General features: G+C 48.5%; 1 protein-coding gene across 1 annotated transcript; it reads left to right on the forward strand.

Annotated features, from left to right (window-relative positions):
* The first annotated feature begins 395 nt into the window (after positions 1-395).
* Positions 396-13,405, forward strand: znhit1 (zinc finger, HIT-type containing 1). Its single transcript, XM_015955570.3, has 6 exons — positions 396-681; positions 996-1,093; positions 1,187-1,262; positions 6,132-6,211; positions 6,307-6,476; positions 13,220-13,405. Exons 1-6 carry the CDS (start codon positions 657-659, stop codon positions 13,239-13,241), a joined length of 471 nt encoding a protein of 156 aa, XP_015811056.1. The 5' UTR covers positions 396-656; the 3' UTR covers positions 13,242-13,405.
* Positions 13,406-20,142: the final 6,737 nt, after the last annotated feature.

Consider the following 20,142-nt stretch of genomic DNA (forward strand, 5'->3'; position numbering starts at 1 on the left):
CTCCCTCTCTTACTTTGAGACACCCGCTCCCTTTTGCTCGGTGCGCCGTTATTATCACGATGGAGAGAATACACAACAGAGGTTTAAAAAAACAGCTTTTTAGGAAAATGTCTGTGAGAATGAGAAGAGCAGGAGGTCTGAGTTATATCCTACAACAGAACTGTTTGGATCACCACACCATATCTGTCTTAATGCCCCTTTATTGGTAGTTTTGGAATTTATTGTACATATCAAAGCAATTTGGGCCATTTCAATCATACTAATTAATAACTTTAACACATAACATAGTTTTTATTTTCCTCCCTTTTAGTGTATTTTTAGATGCTATGGGGAAATGAACGCCAATGTGGCGTGATGACGTCATCAATATGTACATTGGTATGTGGCGTCACCTGGCGACATCTAGCGACTTTTGGGGGAAACTTCAGCTACTTTCAGTCAAAAACAGTTGGCATTCTGACCGTTTTAGGGGTCTGGAGACCACGTCTTGCTAGCTCCTACAGACCAACGTCAGCGGGAACCACAAAGGCTCTGAGAGCCACCGTGCTGGTGATCTTCTGGTTTCTCCACTTTCTACACGTTCATGGTTCACAGAAGCCTTCGCCCTTCCTGTGAATTGTCCTCCGCGGCTGCCGTAGCGGCTCCGTTCGAACATCATGGTTCTGGACAAGAAGAGCTCCGGTAAGTTCGTCCCGGTTTCACCGCCGGTAAGCCGCGTTTCTGACCTGTAACCGGATACAGAGACGCGGCCGCCGCGCCAGGGTCCGCTCAGCAAACCAGCTGGTTTAGTTCAGCTGTAGGCTCCCGACTAGTATGGGTAGTTAGTTAACCCAGGGTTACGGGTCAGGGGTTGGTATACGTCAGGTTAACGTTCGGCTGGTAAAGACCCAGCAGAACCAGCTGGTTTAGTTCTGTCTGGTGGTCATTAGTTTTGCTAATGTCTGTTCTGCTCTGGACCTGATTACTGAATGACCCTGGTTCTGGTTCCGGTCCAGCCCGGGTGGAGGCCGGTCAGCGTAGAGTTCTGGATGAGGCGACCCGGCAGCGGAGGCTGACCCGGCAGCTGGAGGCCCTGGAGAAGGACAACTTCCAGGTTAGAACGCATCATAACGGACCTGGACCTGGACCTGGACCTGGTGGGTTCTGGTCACTGATCAGCTGTTTCTCTGGTTCTTCTGGTCTCCAGGACGACCCACTGTCCTCACTGCCCCCCCCAGGTCCGACTGCCCGTCTTCCTGCCTTCAGTGAGACAGAAGAGCCAGGTGAGGGGCCAGCAAGCTGCGCTCATCCATTCATCTGAAGCGGCATGCTGCTTGTGAATGAATGAATGAATGAATTTTAATTCTAATGTATTTTATTTTACTGCGTTCGCTTTTATCTGGGAGCCCATTCTAAATGAGAAGCCCTAAACGGGTCCAGGTCCTGGCAGGTCACCTGCATGTGTGTAGTGGGATGTCCCTACAGGAGCTTCCTGAGCTGAAGAGGATGTGAGCTTCTGGACTCCTCCTCAGACGGCTCATGGATGCGTCGCCATTAGAGACAGGAACAAGCGCTATTCCGCCAAAGTTTCATCGTCAGGAACATTTTCTACGCGACGCGTCTCTGTGAGAGACCGGGTTAGGAAACACTCGCTTCAGTGGGAGGAACCTTCCTGCATGGTTCTGGTTCTGCCACGCGCTCCAAGCCCCCGATCTCCACATCTTCAGCTCGCTGTGCACCTGACGTACGCGCCAACAGCGAGCTGCGCTTAGCTCACTGTCCAGCTCAGATGTTCTGATGGGAACCTTCTCCTGGTTCATGTAGCTACCTCGGCGATGTGCCAAACGATAAAAACATCAACACATCTGCAGCCTCGAGGATTCTCCGTCAGAACTCTCCGTATACCGTTATTTATCTGTTCTGCCTTCTGGTGAAGAACACGACCCTCTCATTAAAACCACTAACCCTCTCATTAAAACACTAACCCTCTCATTAAAACCCTAACCCTCTCATTAAAACACTAACCCTCTCATTAAAACACTAACCCTCTCATTAAAACACTAACCCTCTCATTAAAACACTAACCCTCATTAAAACACTAACCCTCTCATTAAAACCGCTAACCCTCTCATTAAAACCGCTAACCCTCTCATTAAAACCGCTAACCCTCTCATTAAAACCGCTAACCCTCTCATTAAAACACTAACCCTCTCATTAAAACACTAACCCTCTCATTAAAACCGCTAGCCCTCTCATTAAAACCACTAACCCTCTCATTAAAACCCTAACCCTCTCATTAAAACACTAACCCTCTCATTAAAACCCTAACCCTCTCATTAAAACCGCTAGCCCTCTCATTAAAACACTAACCCTCTCATTAAAACCCTAACCCTCTCATTAAAACCGCTAGCCCTCTCATTAAAACACTAACCCTCTCATTAAAACCGCTAGCCCTCTCATTAAAACCACTAACCCTCTCATTAAAACCCTAACCCTCTCATTAAAACCACTAACCCTCTCATTAAAACACTAACCCTCTCATTAAAACCACTAACCCTCTCATTAAAACCACTAACCCTCTCATTAAAACACTAACCCTCTCATTAAAACCGCTAGCCCTCTCATTAAAACACTAACCCTCTCATTAAAACACTAACCCTCTCATTAAAACCCTAACCCTCTCATTAAAACACTAACCCTCTCATTAAAACTCTAACCCTCTCATTAAAACCTCTAACCCTCTCATTAAAACCTCTAACCCTCTCATTAAAACCACTAACCCTCTCATTAAAACCGCTAGCCCTCTCATTAAAAACGCTAACCCTCTCATTAAAACCGCTAGCCCTCTCATTAAAACACTAACCCTCTCATTAAAACCACTAACCCTCTCATTAAAACCACTAACCCTCTCATTAAAACACTAACCCTCTCATTAAAACCGCTAGCCCTCTCATTAAAACCACTAACCCTCTCATTAAAACACTAACCCTCTCATTAAAACACTAACCCTCTCATTAAAACACTAACCCTCTCATTAAAACCGCTAACCCTCTCATTAAAACCCTAACCCTCTCATTAAAACACTAACCCTCTCATTAAAACACTAACCCTCTCATTAAAACTGCTAGCCATCTCATTAAAACCGCTAACCCTCTCATTAAAACACTAACCCTCTCATTAAAACCGCTAGCCCTCTCATTAAAACCACTAACCCTCTCATTAAAACCCTAACCTTCTCATTAAAACACTAACCCTCTCATTAAAACCCTAACCCTCTCATTAAAACACTAACCCTCTCATTAAAACACTAACCCTCTCATTAAAACACTAACCCTCTCATTAAAACCGCTAGCCCTCTCATTAAAACCACTAACCCTCTCATTAAAACCCTAACCCTCTCAGTAAAACACTAACCCTCTCATTAAAACCCTAACCCTCTCATTAAAACACTAACCCTCTCATTAAAACACTAACCCTCTCATTTAAACCGCTAACCATCTCATTTAAACCGCTAACCATCTCATTTAAACCGCTAACCCTCTCATTTAAACCGCTAACCCTCTCATTTAAACCGCTAACCCTCTCATTAAAACCGCTAACCCTCTCATTAAAACCGCTAACCCTCTCATTAAAACCGCTAACCCTCTCATTAAAACCCCTAACCCTCTCATTAAAACCACTAACCCTCTCATTAAAACCACTAACTCTCTCATTAAAACCCTAACCCTCTCATTAAAACCACTAACTCTCTCATTAAAACCCTAACTCTCTCATTAAAACCACTAACTCTCTCATTAAAACCCTAACCCTCTCATTAAAACCACTAACCCTCTCATTAAAACCACTCACCCTCTCATTAAAACCCTAACCCTCTCATTAAAACCGCTAACCCTCTCATTAAAACCGCTAACCCTCTCATTCAAACCGCTAACCCTCTCATTAATACTGCCAACCCTCTCATTAATACCGCTAACCCTCTCATTAAAACACTAACCCTCTCATTAAAACCGCTAACCCTCTCATTAAAACACTAACCCTCTCATTAGAACTGCCAACCCTCTCATTAAAACCGCTAACCCTCTCATTAAAACACTAACCCTCTCATTAAAACCGCTAATCCTCTCATTAAAACCCTAACCCTCTCATTAGAACTGCCAACCCTCTCATTAAAACCACTAACCCTCTCATTAAAACTGCTAATCCTCTCATTAAAACCCTAACCCTCTCATTAAAACCCTAACCCTCTCATTAAAACACTAACCCTCTCATTAAAACACTAACCCTCTCATTAAAACCGCTAACCCTCTCATTAAAACACTAACCCTCTCATTAAAACCACTAACCCTCTCATTAAAACCACTAACCCTCTCCTTAAAACACTAGCCCTCTCATTAAAACCGCTAGCCCTCTCAATAAAACACTAACCCTCTCATTAAAACCACTAACCCTCTCATTAAAACCACTAACCCTCTCATTAAAACACTAACCCTCTCATTAAAACCGCTAGCCCTCTCATTAAAACCACTAACCCTCTCATTAAAACACTAACCCTCTCATTAAAACACTAACCCTCTCATTAAAACCGCTAACCCTCTCATTAAAACCACTAACCCTCTCATTAAAACACTAACCCTCTCATTAAAACACTATCCCTCTCATTAAAACCCTAACCCTCTCATTAAAACACTAACCCTCTCATTAAAACACTAACCCTCTCATTAAAACCGCTAGCCCTCTCAATAAAACACTAACCCTCTCATTAAAACCACTAACCCTCTCATTAAAACCACTAACCCTCTCATTAAAACACTAACCCTCTCATTAAAACCGCTAGCCCTCTCATTAAAACCACTAACCCTCTCATTAAAACACTAACCCTCTCATTAAAACACTATCCCTCTCATTAAAACCCTAACCCTCTCATTAAAACACTAACCCTCTCATTAAAACACTAACCCTCTCATTAAAACCGCTAGCCCTCTCATTAAAACCACTAACCCTCTCATTAAAACCCTAACCCTCTCATTAGAACTGCCAACCCTCTCATTAAAACTGCTAATCCTCTCATTAAAACCCTAACCCTCTCATTAAAACCCTAACCCTCTCATTAAAACACTAACCCTCTCATTAAAACCGCTAACCCTCTCATTAAAACCGCTAACCCTCTCATTAGAACTGCCAACCCTCTCATTAGAACTGCCAACCCTCTCATTAAAACCGCTAACCCTCTCATTAAAACACTAACCCTCTCATTAGAACTGCCAACCCTCTCATTAAAACCGCTAACCCTCTCATTAAAACCACTAACCCTCTCATTAAAACCGCTAATCCTCTTATTAAAACCCTAACCCTCTCATTAAAACACTAACCCTCTCATTAAAACCCTAACCCTCTCATTAAAAACACTAACCCTCTCATTAAAACCGCTAATCCTCTTATTAAAACACTAACCCTCTCATTAAAACCACCAACGGGGATCAATAACAGCTGAGCTACGACGTCTGGATCAGTTCGACCGCTATTGGTTCCTGTCACTTGTGATGGAGTAAACCAGCTCTCGGCTGCCATGGGTAGGCCCCGCCCACAATACCGCTATTGGTTCCTGTCACTTGTGATGGAGTAAACCAGCTCTCGGCTGCCATGGGTAGGCCCCGCCCACAATACCGCTATTGGTTCCTGTCACTTGTGATGGAGTACACCAGCTCTCGGCTGCCTTAGGGTAGGCCCCGCCCACAACGCCGCTATTGGTTCCTGTCACTTGTGATGGAGTAAACCAGCTCTCAGCTGCCTTAAGGTAGGCCCCGCCCACAACGCCGCTATTGGTTCCTGTCACTTGTGATGGAGTAAACCAGCTCTCGGCTGCCTTAAGGTAGGCCCCGCCCACAATACCGCTATTGGTTCCTGACACTTGTGATGGAGTAAACCAGCTCTCGGCTGCCTTAGGGTAGGCCCCGCCCACAACACCGCTATTGGTTCCTGTCACTTGTGATGGACTAAACCAGCTCTCGGCTGCCCTAGGGTAGGCCCCGCCCACAACGCCGCGGCTGCCAGTGTTTTCTTTACCGTGGGAAACGGGTCTTAACGGCTCTTTGATGGGAAAAGGGGCCGTCCGCTGGTCCTTGTGTCCTCTGATTGGTTCTGTCTGCATCCAGAGAGGAAGAAGAGGAAGACCAGAGGGGACCACTTCAAGCAGCGTTTCAGGAAGAACTTCACCACTCTGCTGGAGGAGGAGGTGAGACCCACACCTGTGTTTCTGGTCAGCTGAGACCCACACCTGTGTGTCTCTGATCAGGTCAGCTGATTTTACTTCTCCTTTCTTATTGGTAGAATCTTTCAGAGAGCCCAGAACCCAACTATCTGTCTGCTGTGGCCCCGCCCTCCTCGCTGCCCCCCCGCCACTTCTGCTGCGTGTGTGGTTTTCCCTCCCACTACACCTGTACCACCTGTGGAGGGCGCTACTGCAGCAGCAAGTGCCTGATCACACACAGAGAGACCAGGTACCTGAACCCGACCAGACCAGAACCCCCAAACTACAGATTCAGTTCAATTGAAGTCTATTTATAAAACGGCAAGTCAGGACCAGAGTCGTCTCAAGGACCTGCACACCGTAAACATTCCAGCACAGGTCAGGTCATTAAGCCAATCAGTAACATGTGTCCTATATAAGGAACCCAGCAGGTCGCATCGAGTCAATGACTAGTGTCAGAGTGTTTACAGCAATCCTCATACTAAGCAAGCATGCAGCGACAGTGGAGAGGAAAACTCCCTTTTAACAGGAAGAAACCTCCAGAGAATCCTGGCTCAGTATAAGCAGCCATCCTCCACGACTCAAACACACACACACACACGCACGCACGCACGCACGCACGCACGCACGCACGCACACACACACACACACACACACACACACACGGTGTTTCTATGGTTATATTGTGATTTCTTAGTAAATATTGTATTTGGTGAGAGAAAAACATTTATTGTATTTATCCTAGTGGATCTATAATTAAACGGGTAAACTAGTATTAGCACATCCAACGTCAAGGAAAGCAAAAAGTTCTCTTTCTTAACATTCGTTTTGATGTCTCACTATGGGATACGCCCCTCCGCGGATTCCTCAGAAGCACTTATCTCAATACGCCAATCCTGATTGGCCAGTGACCGTGACGTACGCGTCCCCCTGCTACTATAAGTAGCAAGCGTCCCCACGCACGCACTATTCAATCACCTCTTCTCGCTTCGGTGGTCGCTTATCTCTGAGGTAAGTTAGCTCAACTGTTCACCGACGGAGCCTTCTAATATTCTCTCCGTCGCCGAACGTTAACTTACCGTCCTTCTGTCCTGACCTTCACCATAGGCTCGGGGCATAACGAGCAGCTTCACACTCCAGTGCATCTGTTCGTTCTCTGCTAACACACCAGTTAGCCTACATGGAAGCCGCTCCTCCCACCAGAGGAGTCGACGGCGCAGGAGCTCGCCTCTGTACCTGTGGGAACAAAATCTCGAGCACAGACCCGCACAAGGTCTGCTCGAGCTGCCTCGGGCTGGAACACGCCCAGCTGGCATTGGAAGTCCCCGGGTCATGTGAGAGTTGTGCTTGCTTCACCCTGAAGAGCCTTCGCCGGCGGCTAGCGCGCCAAGCTAGCCTGTCGGGAAAGGACCCTTGCCTGCCGGCCCCTGGGCCACCGCCTGGGGACGCCAGCGATCATGTCCTCCCGGAGTCGGAACCGTGTGCCGAACTCAGCTGGGGCTCACAGCTCGAACCGGCCGGTCCGAGCCACCCCGTCGAGGACGTGTTGGAGTTGGACTACGGAGACGACGAGGACACCTCGGAACTCCTCATTTCAGAGGAGGACGAGGATGACGACGTTTTTCTCCCCATCGCTCAGGCCTCCATGCCTAGCTTTCCGTTCTCTCCCAGGGATGGAGCGGCTTCTCCGGCCGCCCACCTGGACATGCAGTCAGTCTGCCGACGCGCTGCGACCAGGCTCAACATCCCTTGGCCCACCATGGTCACTGAGGCTGTCAGATCTCGCTACAAGGGGAAGAAGCTGCCTCAGGCCACAAGGGCCTGTGGGGGGAAATCACCGTACTGACCGACATCTGCCTGCGTGTGTAGCGCTGCGCGGTCCAGGCCACGGGAAAAGCTATGGGCATGATGGTGCTTCAAGAACGTGCACGATGGCTGAACCTCACCAACCTCTCTGATAGAGAGAAGGAGGACATTTTGGACATGCCAATCGTGCCTGAAGGCATTTTTGGCTCTGCCCTGGCATCAATGCAGCAACGGTGTGAGGCCAAAAAGAAAGAGGATGAAGCCCTTCATCTCTGCCTTCCCCGTAAGCCCTCACCGGCGCTGCCGGCTCGGCCGAACCTGCCTCAGGCAGCTGTCCGAGCCCAGCCTCAGTTCCGGATCCCAAAGCGCCCGAAGCCTCAAGCTGTCCAACCAGCTCCTTCGGGCTCAGCGCCTCGACCAGTTTGGCCTCAGAGATCCGGCAACCAAGCCGCTCTGCCGCCGGGACAACCCACCCGACCCGGCGGTCAGCAGGTGAGGAAGAAGAAGAGGGCAGCCTGACGGAGTTCTTTCCCTCCGGACACTGCAGCTGGCGGTTCCCCATTCGCCAGCTCCTCCTGTTCGATGTTGCCATGGTGCCTTCTCCCCCCCTCACGGAACCCCTCCGGCAGAGTCCCCGAGCGGTCCAGGGTGGGGCCAGGACGTGGAGCCGGCTGTGCCGGCTCAAAACACACGTCACAAGCACTCACATTGTTTTTCACAAACGTGTCACGCTCAAGGAGCATTAAAAAGTTCGCTGCCGCATCCAGACAAAATGTCAAGGGTGCAGCAAAAATCAATAAAAATGTCACCCATGAGCAGTTCCAGGCGGGGGCGGCCCCTGGCGAACATACCCGCCAGCCACGGGTCGTCCCCGTACGCCTGGGCCATCAAAGCACAAAGCCCCCGCGCATGCGCAGTGGTTGCCACGAGCATCGCTGCCCCACAACCTCTGGAGGGAGCTGCTGCTCCGTGTGTCACGGCTGTGTCACCGCTCTCCACTCACATGGAGGAATGGACAGCGGGTTCTGCTTCACGTTGGGTGCTGAGAACTATTTCGAGGGGTTACAGGCTCCAATTCGCTTCTGTTCCTCATCGATTCTCCGGCGTAGTGTTCTCCCACGCCCAGGGGATGTCAGCTCACATCCTTCAGGGAGAAATCTTCTCCCTGCTGGAGAAGGGAGCGATATGCATTGTGCCTCCCGATCGGTCTCAGAGCGGTTTCTACTCCAGGTACTTCCTGGTCCCGAAGCGGGGAGGGACCGGGATTCGCCCGATCCTGGATCTGAGGGCCCTGAACCGATGCCTCAGAAAGTACAGATTCAAAATGCTCCTGCTCTCATCCCTTTTGCGTCTGATTCACCAGAACGACTGGTTCACCTCAATCGACCTGAGGGACGCAAACTTTCATGTTCCCGTGTACCCTCCGCACAGGAAATTTCTGAGGTTTGCCTTTCAGGGAGTGTGTTACGAATACACCGTGCTCCCATTCGGCCTCTTGCTGAGCCCGAGGGTGTTTGTCAGGTGTACGGAGGCAGCGATCGCCCCTCTGAGAGGGAGGGGCATTCGGCTGGCCACGTATTTAGACGACTGGCTCCTGCTGGCACGGTCCAGAGAGGAGACAGCGTCAAACACGCTGGTTGTGATCCCTCACTTGTGTGGTCTGGGTTTCAGAATAAACTGGCAGAAAAGCGCTTTACTCCCCTCCCAGAAAATAACCTTTCTAGGTCTGAATCTGGACTCCGGGGCGTTCACGGCCCGTCTCTCGACACCGCGTGTGAACGCGCTCTCGCTCTGCCTGGCGCGCTTCCGCCTACACAGTTTGGTGCGGTTTGCGTTATGCCTCAGGCTTTTGGGTCTCATGGCGTCGGCTATTTCAGTGGTACCACTCGGCCGTCTACACATGAGAGATTTTCAACGCTGGGTGGCTTCTCTGGGTCTCTCTCCAGTGCGCCACAGAGCGCGCAGGGTGACGGTCTCTGCAGCGTGCGTCGCAGCGCTCCGCTGTTGGCGTCACCCCTCCCTCTTGGCACAGGGGGTGCCTTTGGGGTTGGTTCTCGTGAGGAAAGTGGTCACGACAGATGCGAGCCTGTCAGGTTGGGGGTCGCTCTGTCAGGGGTGTGTGGAGCAGAGAGCTCTGGGGGACACACATAAATTATCTGGAACTCCTCGCGGTCTTTCTAACCCTGAGGCGCTTCCTGCCTTTTCTCTCCGGCCATCATGTCCTAGTGAGAACAGACAACACCATGACTGTGGCTTATATAAACCGCCAGGGGGGGCTGCGCTCCGTGCAGTTACACACGCTGGCACGCAGACTGATCCTATGGTGCAGCAGGCATCTCCTCTCAATCAGAGCCACCCACGTCCCGGGTGTTCTGAATCGGGGGGCGGATCTGTTGTCCAGAGGGACTCCCCTGTATGGGGATTGGAGCCTGCATCCAGCAGTGTTGGAACAGATTTGGATCCGGTTCGGCACAGCCGTAGTGGATCTTTTTGCCTCCAAGGAGAATGCTCACTGTCCTCTGTTCTTCTCCCTGCGCGACCGAGACGCTCCACTCGGCGTGGACGCGCTGGCGCACGACTGGCCACGGGGACTGCTTTACTCTTTTCCCCCAGTGGCCCTGATACCACCCACCTTGCTGAGGGTACGAACCCAGCGCCACACTCTCATTCTGGTGGCCCCATACTGGCCAGCCATGCATTGGGTGGCGGACATTTTCCAGCTCCTGGAGGGCCAACCTTGGAAACTGCCGCTTCGCAGGGACCTGGTGTCCCAAGCGGGAGGCTCGATCTTCCACCCTCATCCGGAACGGCTGGCCCTGTGGGCCTGGCCCCTGAGGGGTGTGGGCTAGTGTCAGCAGAGCTGCCCCAGGCAGTCATTCGAACCATTCAGAATGCTAGGGCCCCCTCCACTAGGTCCCTATATGACTGTAAATGGAGGGTGTTTGAAGCCTGGTGTCAGGGCAGGGAGGTCTCACCCTTCCAATGCCCGGTGAACGTCATTCTGTCTTTCCTGCAAGACTTGTTGGATGGGAAGAAGGCTCTCTCCACCATTAAAGTGTACCTAGCAGCCATTTCCGCCCGACACTTGGGTTTTGGGAAGAAATTGGCAGGTCAACACCCCCTGGTGTGTAGCTTCATGAGGGGCGCGCGCAGGCTTCTCCCTGTGTCTCGACCCCTGGTGCCCTCATGGGATCTGTCCTTGGTTCTGTCGGCCCTCTCCGGGCCTCCATTTGAACCTATGGACAGCCTGGACCTTAAGATCCTGTCTCTTAAGGTGGTGCTACTCCTGGCTTTGGTATCTGCAAAGCGAGTTAGTGACTTACAGGCTCTCTCTGTGCACCCATCCTGCACCCAGTTTGCACCCGGTGACATGAAGGTGTCCTTGAAGCCCAACCCTGCCTTTGTGCCTAAGGTGGTGGGCTCCTTTTCTCCTATTATCCTCACAGCTTTCTACCCACCGCCCTTCTCCTCTCCTGAGGAGGAGCGGTGGCACAAGCTGTGTCCGATTCGCGCGCTCAAGGAGTATGTGAATCGGACGGAGAACCTTCGCAGGGGGGACCAGCTTTTTGTGTCATGGGGTGGGCCTCGTAAGGGGAAACCCGTCACAAAGCAGCGGCTTTCCCACTGGATTGTGGAGGCTATTTCTATGGCTTACTCTTGTCAGGGCATTCAGGCTCCTGTTGGGCTCAGGGCCCATTCTACTAGGAGCCTGTCTGCTTCTTGGGCCCTTTTTCAGGGGCTGTCAATCCAGGATATTTGTGCTGCAGCAAGTTGGGCTTCTCCACTTGCATTTGCACGCTTCTATAAGCTTGATGTTTCGGTCCCTGCAATGACTCACACGATTCTGAGTGTGGGGTCTTTGGCGGGCCAAGACGTATCCCTGTAGGTTGGTGATCGCTGGATAAGCTGTCTGGCAATACGGGAGTCTCCATATCCCATAGTGAGACATCGAAACGAATGTTAAGAAAGAGAACTTTAGGTTACTATCGTAACCCCGGTTCTCTGAGTAACATGAGTGAGATGTCTCACCAGACAACCCTTCTTGCTGGGCGAAGCGAGAAGAGGTGTTTATCTTGAATAGTGCGTGCGTGGGGACGCTTGCTACTTATAGTAGCAGGGGGACGCGTACGTCACGGTCACTGGCCAATCAGGATTGGCGTATTGAGATAAGTGCTTCTGAGCAATCCGCGGAGGGGCGTATCCCATAGTGAGACATCTCACTCATGTTACTCAGAGAACCGGGGTTACGATAGTAACCTAAAGTTATTATCAGGAGAGGGAGAATGTTTAAGTGGTTAGCAGCAGTGTGCTAGTCGATGGCCCCCTCCATGAGACCACCACAGCTCAGCAGAACATCGTTGTAGCTTCTTCTGGGGAGAAAAACACTTAGAGAGAAAATAAAGTTAACAGCTGAAATAGCAGGAAATAATACAGTTAAAGAGCAGATAGTAGAAGAAAGCAGTAGAGTGTGAAAAGTGGTCAGTGTATCCTCCAGCAGTCTAAGCCTATAGCAGCATAACTACAGAGTTAACTCTGGATAATCTATCCTATTTAGATGGAGGCATGTTGGAGGCAGGGCGAGGGAGAGCCGTCTTTACCGACTGTACACTCCACCTCCCTCTACTCCCCCACTTGTCCAGATCTAGGCTAACATCAGATTTTAACCATAGGCCCTATCAAATAAAAATGTTTTAAGCCTATTCTTAAAAGTAGACAAAGTGTCTGCCTCACGGACTAAAGCTGGGAGCTGGTTCCACAGGAGAGGAGCCCGATAACTAAAAGATCTGCCTCCCATCCTAATTTTAGATATTCTGTGAACCACCAGTAGACCTGCAGTCTGAGAGCGAAGTGCTCGGTTAGGAACATATGGAACAATCAGATCACTGATGTATGATGGAGCTTGATTATTAAGAGCTTTATATGTGAGAAGAAGGATCTTAAAATCTATTCTGAATTTAACAGGTAGCCAATGTAGGGAAGCTAAGACAGGAGAGATACGATCATCACGACAGTAGCTATAGAGCCTAGAAACAAAGAGAAGAACGACGTGGTTCTGTCGGACAAGTGGACGGGGAGCATGGACTGGTTCTGGATCTGGGTGTTTGGAGCGTGAGACGGATGTCTCTGCCTCAGGAAGACACGTCGTGTCCTCTGGTTCCATCTTCTGTCTGGTTTGTGTCCCCGCAGGTGTTTGAAGTGGACGCTCTGATCACCACGGTAACGAGGAAGCTCGTTCTGTTTTCTGTAACAGCTGTGGACTTCCAGGACCACCATCAGGTCCAGTGGATCAGAACCAGACTCCTGGGTTCTCCTCCAGAACCAGCAGCAGTAGCATGTAGAACTCTTTCTTTAATAAAGTCTTTCAGTTGTGAATGTGAAGGTTGTCTCTGAGCTAAGCCCGGTTCTGGTCCTGGCCCAGACCTGGTCCATAGCGGGTTCTGGACAGGGTTCTTTGTAGACACCTACCAGCAGGTGATGGTTGTCAGCACTCGCGGGTGAAGTACTCGATGGCGCTCCTCGTCCCGGATGTCCACACACGCATCACAGCACCTGACGTGCGGTGCTGGGACACGCCCACCACCACTACTGGCCATGCTGCAGGACCGATGGGGGGTTAGATGGTGATGGATGCCCTCCTGATCCCAGGTTCAGCTGCCAGGTGTTTCAGCACCAGGTGCACCTGCCTTGTGGAGAGCAGCATACTAAGACGGGCCTGATGGTTGCAGGAGCTCAAAGGTATCCCGTGTGGGTCTGACGGTGAAGCTCAGCCTCACCCTCCCATCGGGTCCTGGAGCCGTCTTCTGGAGTCTCCCACCTCTACAGCTGCTCAGCCTTTCCTCTCGCCAGGTGGAAGATGCTTCCAGGTGTTCCTGTTTCCTGGACTGTTTGGAGCAGGCCTTTGGTTCGTGGGTTTGTTCGGTTCTGGTTCTGGTTCCGTTACTATCAGTGAAAGATCCTAACTCGGCTCTGATTGGCTGTCTGAAAACCCCCTTCCCAAAGGTCATCTGACTCTTTCCCTAACTAGTCTCCATGGTAACCGCGTCATAAAATCACATCAATGATTAATGTGGACCTTGGGTCCAGAGTTTCATTTCCTCTTTGCACACACACACACACACACACACACACACACACTCCCAGCAGCAGGAACCTGTGACGGAGGATCCTCCTACACCAGTAAGTACAAACTGGATAGAAGTGGTTGAACTGGTTCTGACCCACAGGTGTGGGTCTGAACGGTTCTGCTTTAGATCTGGGTTCTGACCCGGCCCACCTTTCTGGTGATTGATCCTGGTGGTTCAGACGTCCTTCAGCTGATTGGGTTCCACGGCCCACCTGCTGAACCAAGGGTGTGGGTACCATGAGAACGTTAAACGGTGAGCCTGGGGGGGGGGGGGGGGGGTGCAGATAAATACATTTTTCCAAGTTCCCACTCTGGTTGACCTGTGGGAGGTTGGGGTTGACCTCTGGCTGACCTGTGGGAGGTTGCGGATGACCTCTGGATGACCTGTGGGAGGTTGGGGTTGACCTGTGGGAGGTTGGGGTTGACCTGTGGGAAGTTGGGGATTACCTCTGGCTGACCTGTGGGAGGTTAGGGTTGACCTGTGGCTGACCTGTGGGAAGTTGGGGATTACCTCTGGCTGACCTGTGACCTGAGGATGAAGCAGGTCTTTAAAACACCTGGTCTAGGAGAATCCTGAGGGTAGAATCTGGTGATCAAATCAAACTGAATAAGTAGCCTAAGTCCCGCCCATCTACTCCCGGACCATGGGTTCCTGAATGCAAGATGATGGGGTTATTGTATCTCCATGTGGCAAGGTGGAGAGACGAGGGCTGGATTTGAACCCCAGACTCCCGGGTGAGAGTCACGTGCGCTAACCAGTCAGCCAAAGGGACATCCCCTTGACCAAGTAGCCAGGGCGCATGATCAATCGCATAGGTGTCATTTTAACCGGGGACATGTCCCCGGCAAAATTTGTGATTGGCAGCTGTGTCCCCCCCACTTTCAAAAAAGCCTGCTGATGAGGATTTTTGTTTTACCAGCTCAGATCTTATACCAGGGGTCGGCAACCTGTTCCCATCAAAGAGCCATTATTACCCGTTTCCCACAGTAAAGAAAACACCGCAGCAGCCGCGGCGTTGTGGGCGGGGCCTACCCTCAGACAGCAGAGAGCTGCTCACAACAGGTGACAGCAGCCAGTACTGGTCGCTCGCATGGGCGTCACACCCGTGGGGGATTCATCACCCACACTTTTCCAGCTGTTTTGCTCACCTCCACACCAGTCTGGTTTCTCTACGTCACACTCACTCTGTTGGCCTCATCTCCTTCTTCACCTCCGCTTCTGACAGCCGATGTCGGGTTTCCAGGAGAGCAGGAGAGGGAGGGACGGAAGAGCTCGACTGAATAATTTTACATCTTGACATTAGCTGTACAAAGTCTGAGTTTGATAAAGTGAAGAACAACAATTTGCAGAGGTTTATAACAGGCGCGGCGCCAGGTTTCCATTTTAGGGTGGGCCACGGTAATTTTGGACGGGCCTTAATAAGCAGTGACTTAGTGAAGCAGGCAGGTCGCACTAGAAAATGTCGTTTAAAAAGACGTCATAAATGTGTTCCCCCGTCATTTTTATTTCTAAAATATGAAGTAAAAACTCACAATTTAATTTTCATTTATTTGTCATTAATATGTAGTCTACACCCGTGCGTTAAGTGGACCATCTTCCAGTAAACGCAAAGCATCCAGCCCACCTCTCCAAATACGAAAAATGTGCATCAGCCGCTAGTTAGGCGCGCCGCGCGCACCGTCAGCTACGTCGGCCCAGACAAGAGCAGAGCAACTAGAGACAGAATAGAGGATCATTGTGTCTGGATGTGGATGGAGATTACATTTTACAGCAGCCTGATCATCATTTAAATACGTAAACCATCACCTGTCTTCTAGTCCACGCTTAATGCACACACACGCACACACACACACACACACGCACGCACACACATGCACACACACACATGCACACACACACACACACACACACACAAGGCCTCTGACAGCCCCAGTGGTACCGCTGGAGCATCCCAGCAGACCGTAGACAGCCACAGGTGTAACTCGACTCTGGAGTCAAGTCGTCAGCTTGACCTGGCGTAAGATGAGGAAGAGGACCAAGGGTAGGCTGCAGGAGGCACTGATAGGAAGCAGATGTTCAGCTGAGCAGCTCCTCAGTGGGACAGGCATCTGATCCAGGCGCTCTCAGAACGGTGAATGTCGCTCACGCGTTCTACTCGTGAAGACCTGTGATGAGGGGGAAGCCTCGCGTGCCTCCCAGAGACACAGATGGAACACCCTTCATGTGCTGCAGGTCCATGACCACCTCCACATGGTCCGCCTGGAAGCTGTAGCTTGAGGAGGAGCCTGACTCAGAGGACCTCAGACTAAAACCACTTGTAGGACACAGATGCAAATTCCACCTCCAGATTTGATACCTGACAGTTACTAACCCTAACCAGGAAGTGGGCGGGGCTTCAGGGTGATGGCTGATGTTGTTTCTGTGTCTGGTCGGTGACAGAACCTCCTCCAGACTCCACCATGACGTCTTCATCAGAACCAGCTACAGGTGCTCCTCACCTCTCCCTCCAGAGTCCGCGGCTGCAGGAGGAATTCCTGAAAGGTGAGACAGTCAGCTGGACCCTCAGAACCAGAACCTGCATCTGGTTTATCTTCTTTATTCCCTTCCAGAACGACGGAAGCGACTGGAGTCCAACAGCGATACCAGTGTCACCTCCCCCCCCCTCAGCCCCTCCCCCCCCCTGAAGAGCCCCTCCCTGCTACCGGCTGACAGCTCCTATGGTGAGTTAGTGTCATGGTCCTGCTGGAGGGTGAGACAGGTGGGTGGTTGCCCAGGAGACCCTGATGAGTCCCTGGTGGTTACCATGGTTACCTCGGGCTTTCGTGTTGATGAGTCTGATTGGATGCTTGACTGTGCTCAGCTCTGTCGCTGTCCAGTCCTGAACTCCTGTCAGAGCTGAAGAGCAGCAGGACACGCCCCCTTCGACACGTTCCTGCCAGAGACGGACTGAAGACCGTCTTCTCTGGACGAGGACGAGCGGTCAGCTTCAACAAGCTTCAACATGTTAGCGACGTTTCTGTTTAGGTTTGTTTCATCCTGGTCTTTTCTGCTCCTCCAGGTGGCTGGCTCCTCCCCCTCCAGCCCCTAACCAATCAGAGCCCTGCTGCACCTGGAACCCCAGTCCTGCAAAACCTCTACCTCCATGTGCCTGAAACTGAACCTGTCCTGAACCTGGACACCAGAAACCAGGAAGTACCAGCGGACTCAACCCACCCCTCCACAGGCCCCGCCCCCTTCGAGCTTGTGGTTGATTGTAACACCTGTGGAGTGCTTCCAGGTGGACGAGGATGTTCGATCAGACACACGCTGGAACAGATTAAAGGTTTCATCAGAACATTGTTGGTGTCATTCTTCCTCAGAGCTCACTGCTGAGTCATGTGATCACTACCTCACCAGGATGGAACACCAGCAACTAGCTACCTGCACAGGTAACTGGACGGTACCTGTGCAGGTGTGCCAGCCTCAGCCGCCACTTCCTGTAATCATCGCCCAGCTGTCAATCACACTTTAGAGCTTTCATCCATTTTTACACGAGCCCGACCTGAAGTTCAGCTGGAGGTCAGAACCCAGCAGCAGCTTCAGGTCCAGATGGTTCTGCTGAGGACGGGCAGGAAGTGGTCTGTTTGTGTTCACTGACGATGAGGGAAAGGGTAACAAACACGTCCTCCAGAGGCCGGCTCGTTAGGAAGGAAAGCCGTCTAAACTGTTACGTCTCCATCAGGCTGGAGGACTTGAGAACACAAGAAGGTTCCTTTTATAATGGTGGGGAACATTTTCAGGCCTTATCTCCATGAATGAATCATCTAGGCGGTCAGATGAGGACACCAACAATAATAATAACACAGAGCTCCACATCCATGGGCACGCCAACGGTAATTAAGTCTGTGTGTACAGGAAGTGGGTGATCCAAGTCCTTCCACGATAAAACAATGGGTGGTCACCAAAGGTAACAGTTATTCATCATGTCTGCAGCTCTAGGGGTGGGAGGGAAGATAGCAACACTGCTCTTGATTTTAACCGAGGAAACCAGGAAATGATTTCACCACCAGTCAAACAATTAATGAATGTGGATGAAGAAGAGACTCCTGAAGGGATTAAGGAGGAAAAACTGGTTATTACATTTTAGATGGAAACACGCGTTCCTTTGGAGGGCCAGTGAGTAGTGATACCACCAAGAATCATCAGATGTGTTCGAGCGCCAGCACCTTTATCATAATAATTATTATAATAATAATGCATTATTATTATCATCATATTATTATTATTATTATCATTATTATTATATTATATTATATTATTATTGCTTAATTTTATTATTATTATTATATTATTATTATTACTTAATTTTACTAGTATTATATTAATAATAATAATAATGTATTATTATTATTATCATATTATTATTATTATTATCGTTATTGTTATATTATTATTATTACTTAATTTGATTATATTATTATTATTATATTATTATATGACAATTATCATTGTTATTATTGATGATTATGATGATTATTATATTATTACTTAATTTTATTATTGTTATCATATTATTATTGTTATTATTATTATATTATTATGATTACTTAATTTTACTAGTATTATATTAATAATAATAATAATAATAATAATAATAATAATAATGTAGTATTATTATTATCATATTGTTATTATTATTATTATTATCGTTATTGTTATATTATTATTATTATTATATGATTATTATCATCTTTATTATATGATTATTATTATTATTATTATATGATTATTACTTAATTTTATTATTGTTATTATATTATTCTTGTTATTATTATATTATATTATTATTATTATTATTATTATTATTATTATTATTATTATTATTATTATGTGTTTTAATTCATTTCCGAAACTGGATAATCTGTTTGTGGATCTCTGGTGATGTGAGAGGAGACTTGTTGACATCAGGATCTGAAACAAGTGACTGAGGTAAGGTAACCCACCCAGCTGGACCATTTTAATATCACCCAAGTCTTTACCAGGTCACTTCTGTCGTCTCTGAATGGGATCAGGTTAACGTGACTGGAGGACTTAGTTAGGCTGTAACAGCATTAGAGAGGACTGGATAGAACCTTCTACCTAGAGACTGGGAGCGGTCTCACGTCTAACCCTAACCCCGCTGAAATAAAATCATCGTTAGTTTATTTAGAATCCTAAAAGATTAAATCAGACTGTTTCAATTCAATTATATAAGAATGGAGTAACAGTGCCATCCTGTGGTCACATTTGGTTACTGCAACTTCAGTTTCTCTGTATTACCAAGTAGTGACAGAAAACTAAAGATTATATGTTTTAACAACCATGAAATACTATCTGTGTATATTTCATATACTTAAGAATTACTCTAAACAACTATATACTAACTACACCATACCAAGTTTATTTATATAGCACATTTTAAAACAAGGACAGTTAACAGCACAAAACAGTGAACTGCAATTATATGTTTATGTTTATTTATTTAGCAGACGCTTTTATCCAAAGCGACTTACAATTTATAACCTATAGGACATGTTGTGATATGTGGGGGAAACCGGAGTACCCGGAGGAAACCCACGCATGCATGGGGAGAACACGCAGCTCCACGAAGAAAGGCCACAGCCGAGTTTCGAACCTGCAACCTTCGTGCTGTGAGGCAACTGTGCTAACAACTGCGCCACCGTGCAGCCCAATTATAAAATCAGCATCAAAAGCAAGGTAATATAATATATTAGTATATAATAAATTAGTAATATATTAGTATATAATATAGAAGTACTATATAATACAGTAGTATATAATATAGTAGTATATAACATAGTAGTATATAAAATAGAAGTACTATATAACACAGTAGTATATAATATAGTGGTATATAATATAGTAGTATATAGTATAGTAGTATATAATATAGTAATATAATACAAATTAGTATATAACACAGTAGTATATAATATAGTATTATCT

The sequence above is a fragment of the Nothobranchius furzeri genome, chromosome 2 (assembly GCF_043380555.1).
Source record: "Nothobranchius furzeri strain GRZ-AD chromosome 2, NfurGRZ-RIMD1, whole genome shotgun sequence".
In the NCBI taxonomy this organism is placed as follows: domain Eukaryota; kingdom Metazoa; phylum Chordata; class Actinopteri; order Cyprinodontiformes; family Nothobranchiidae; genus Nothobranchius; species Nothobranchius furzeri.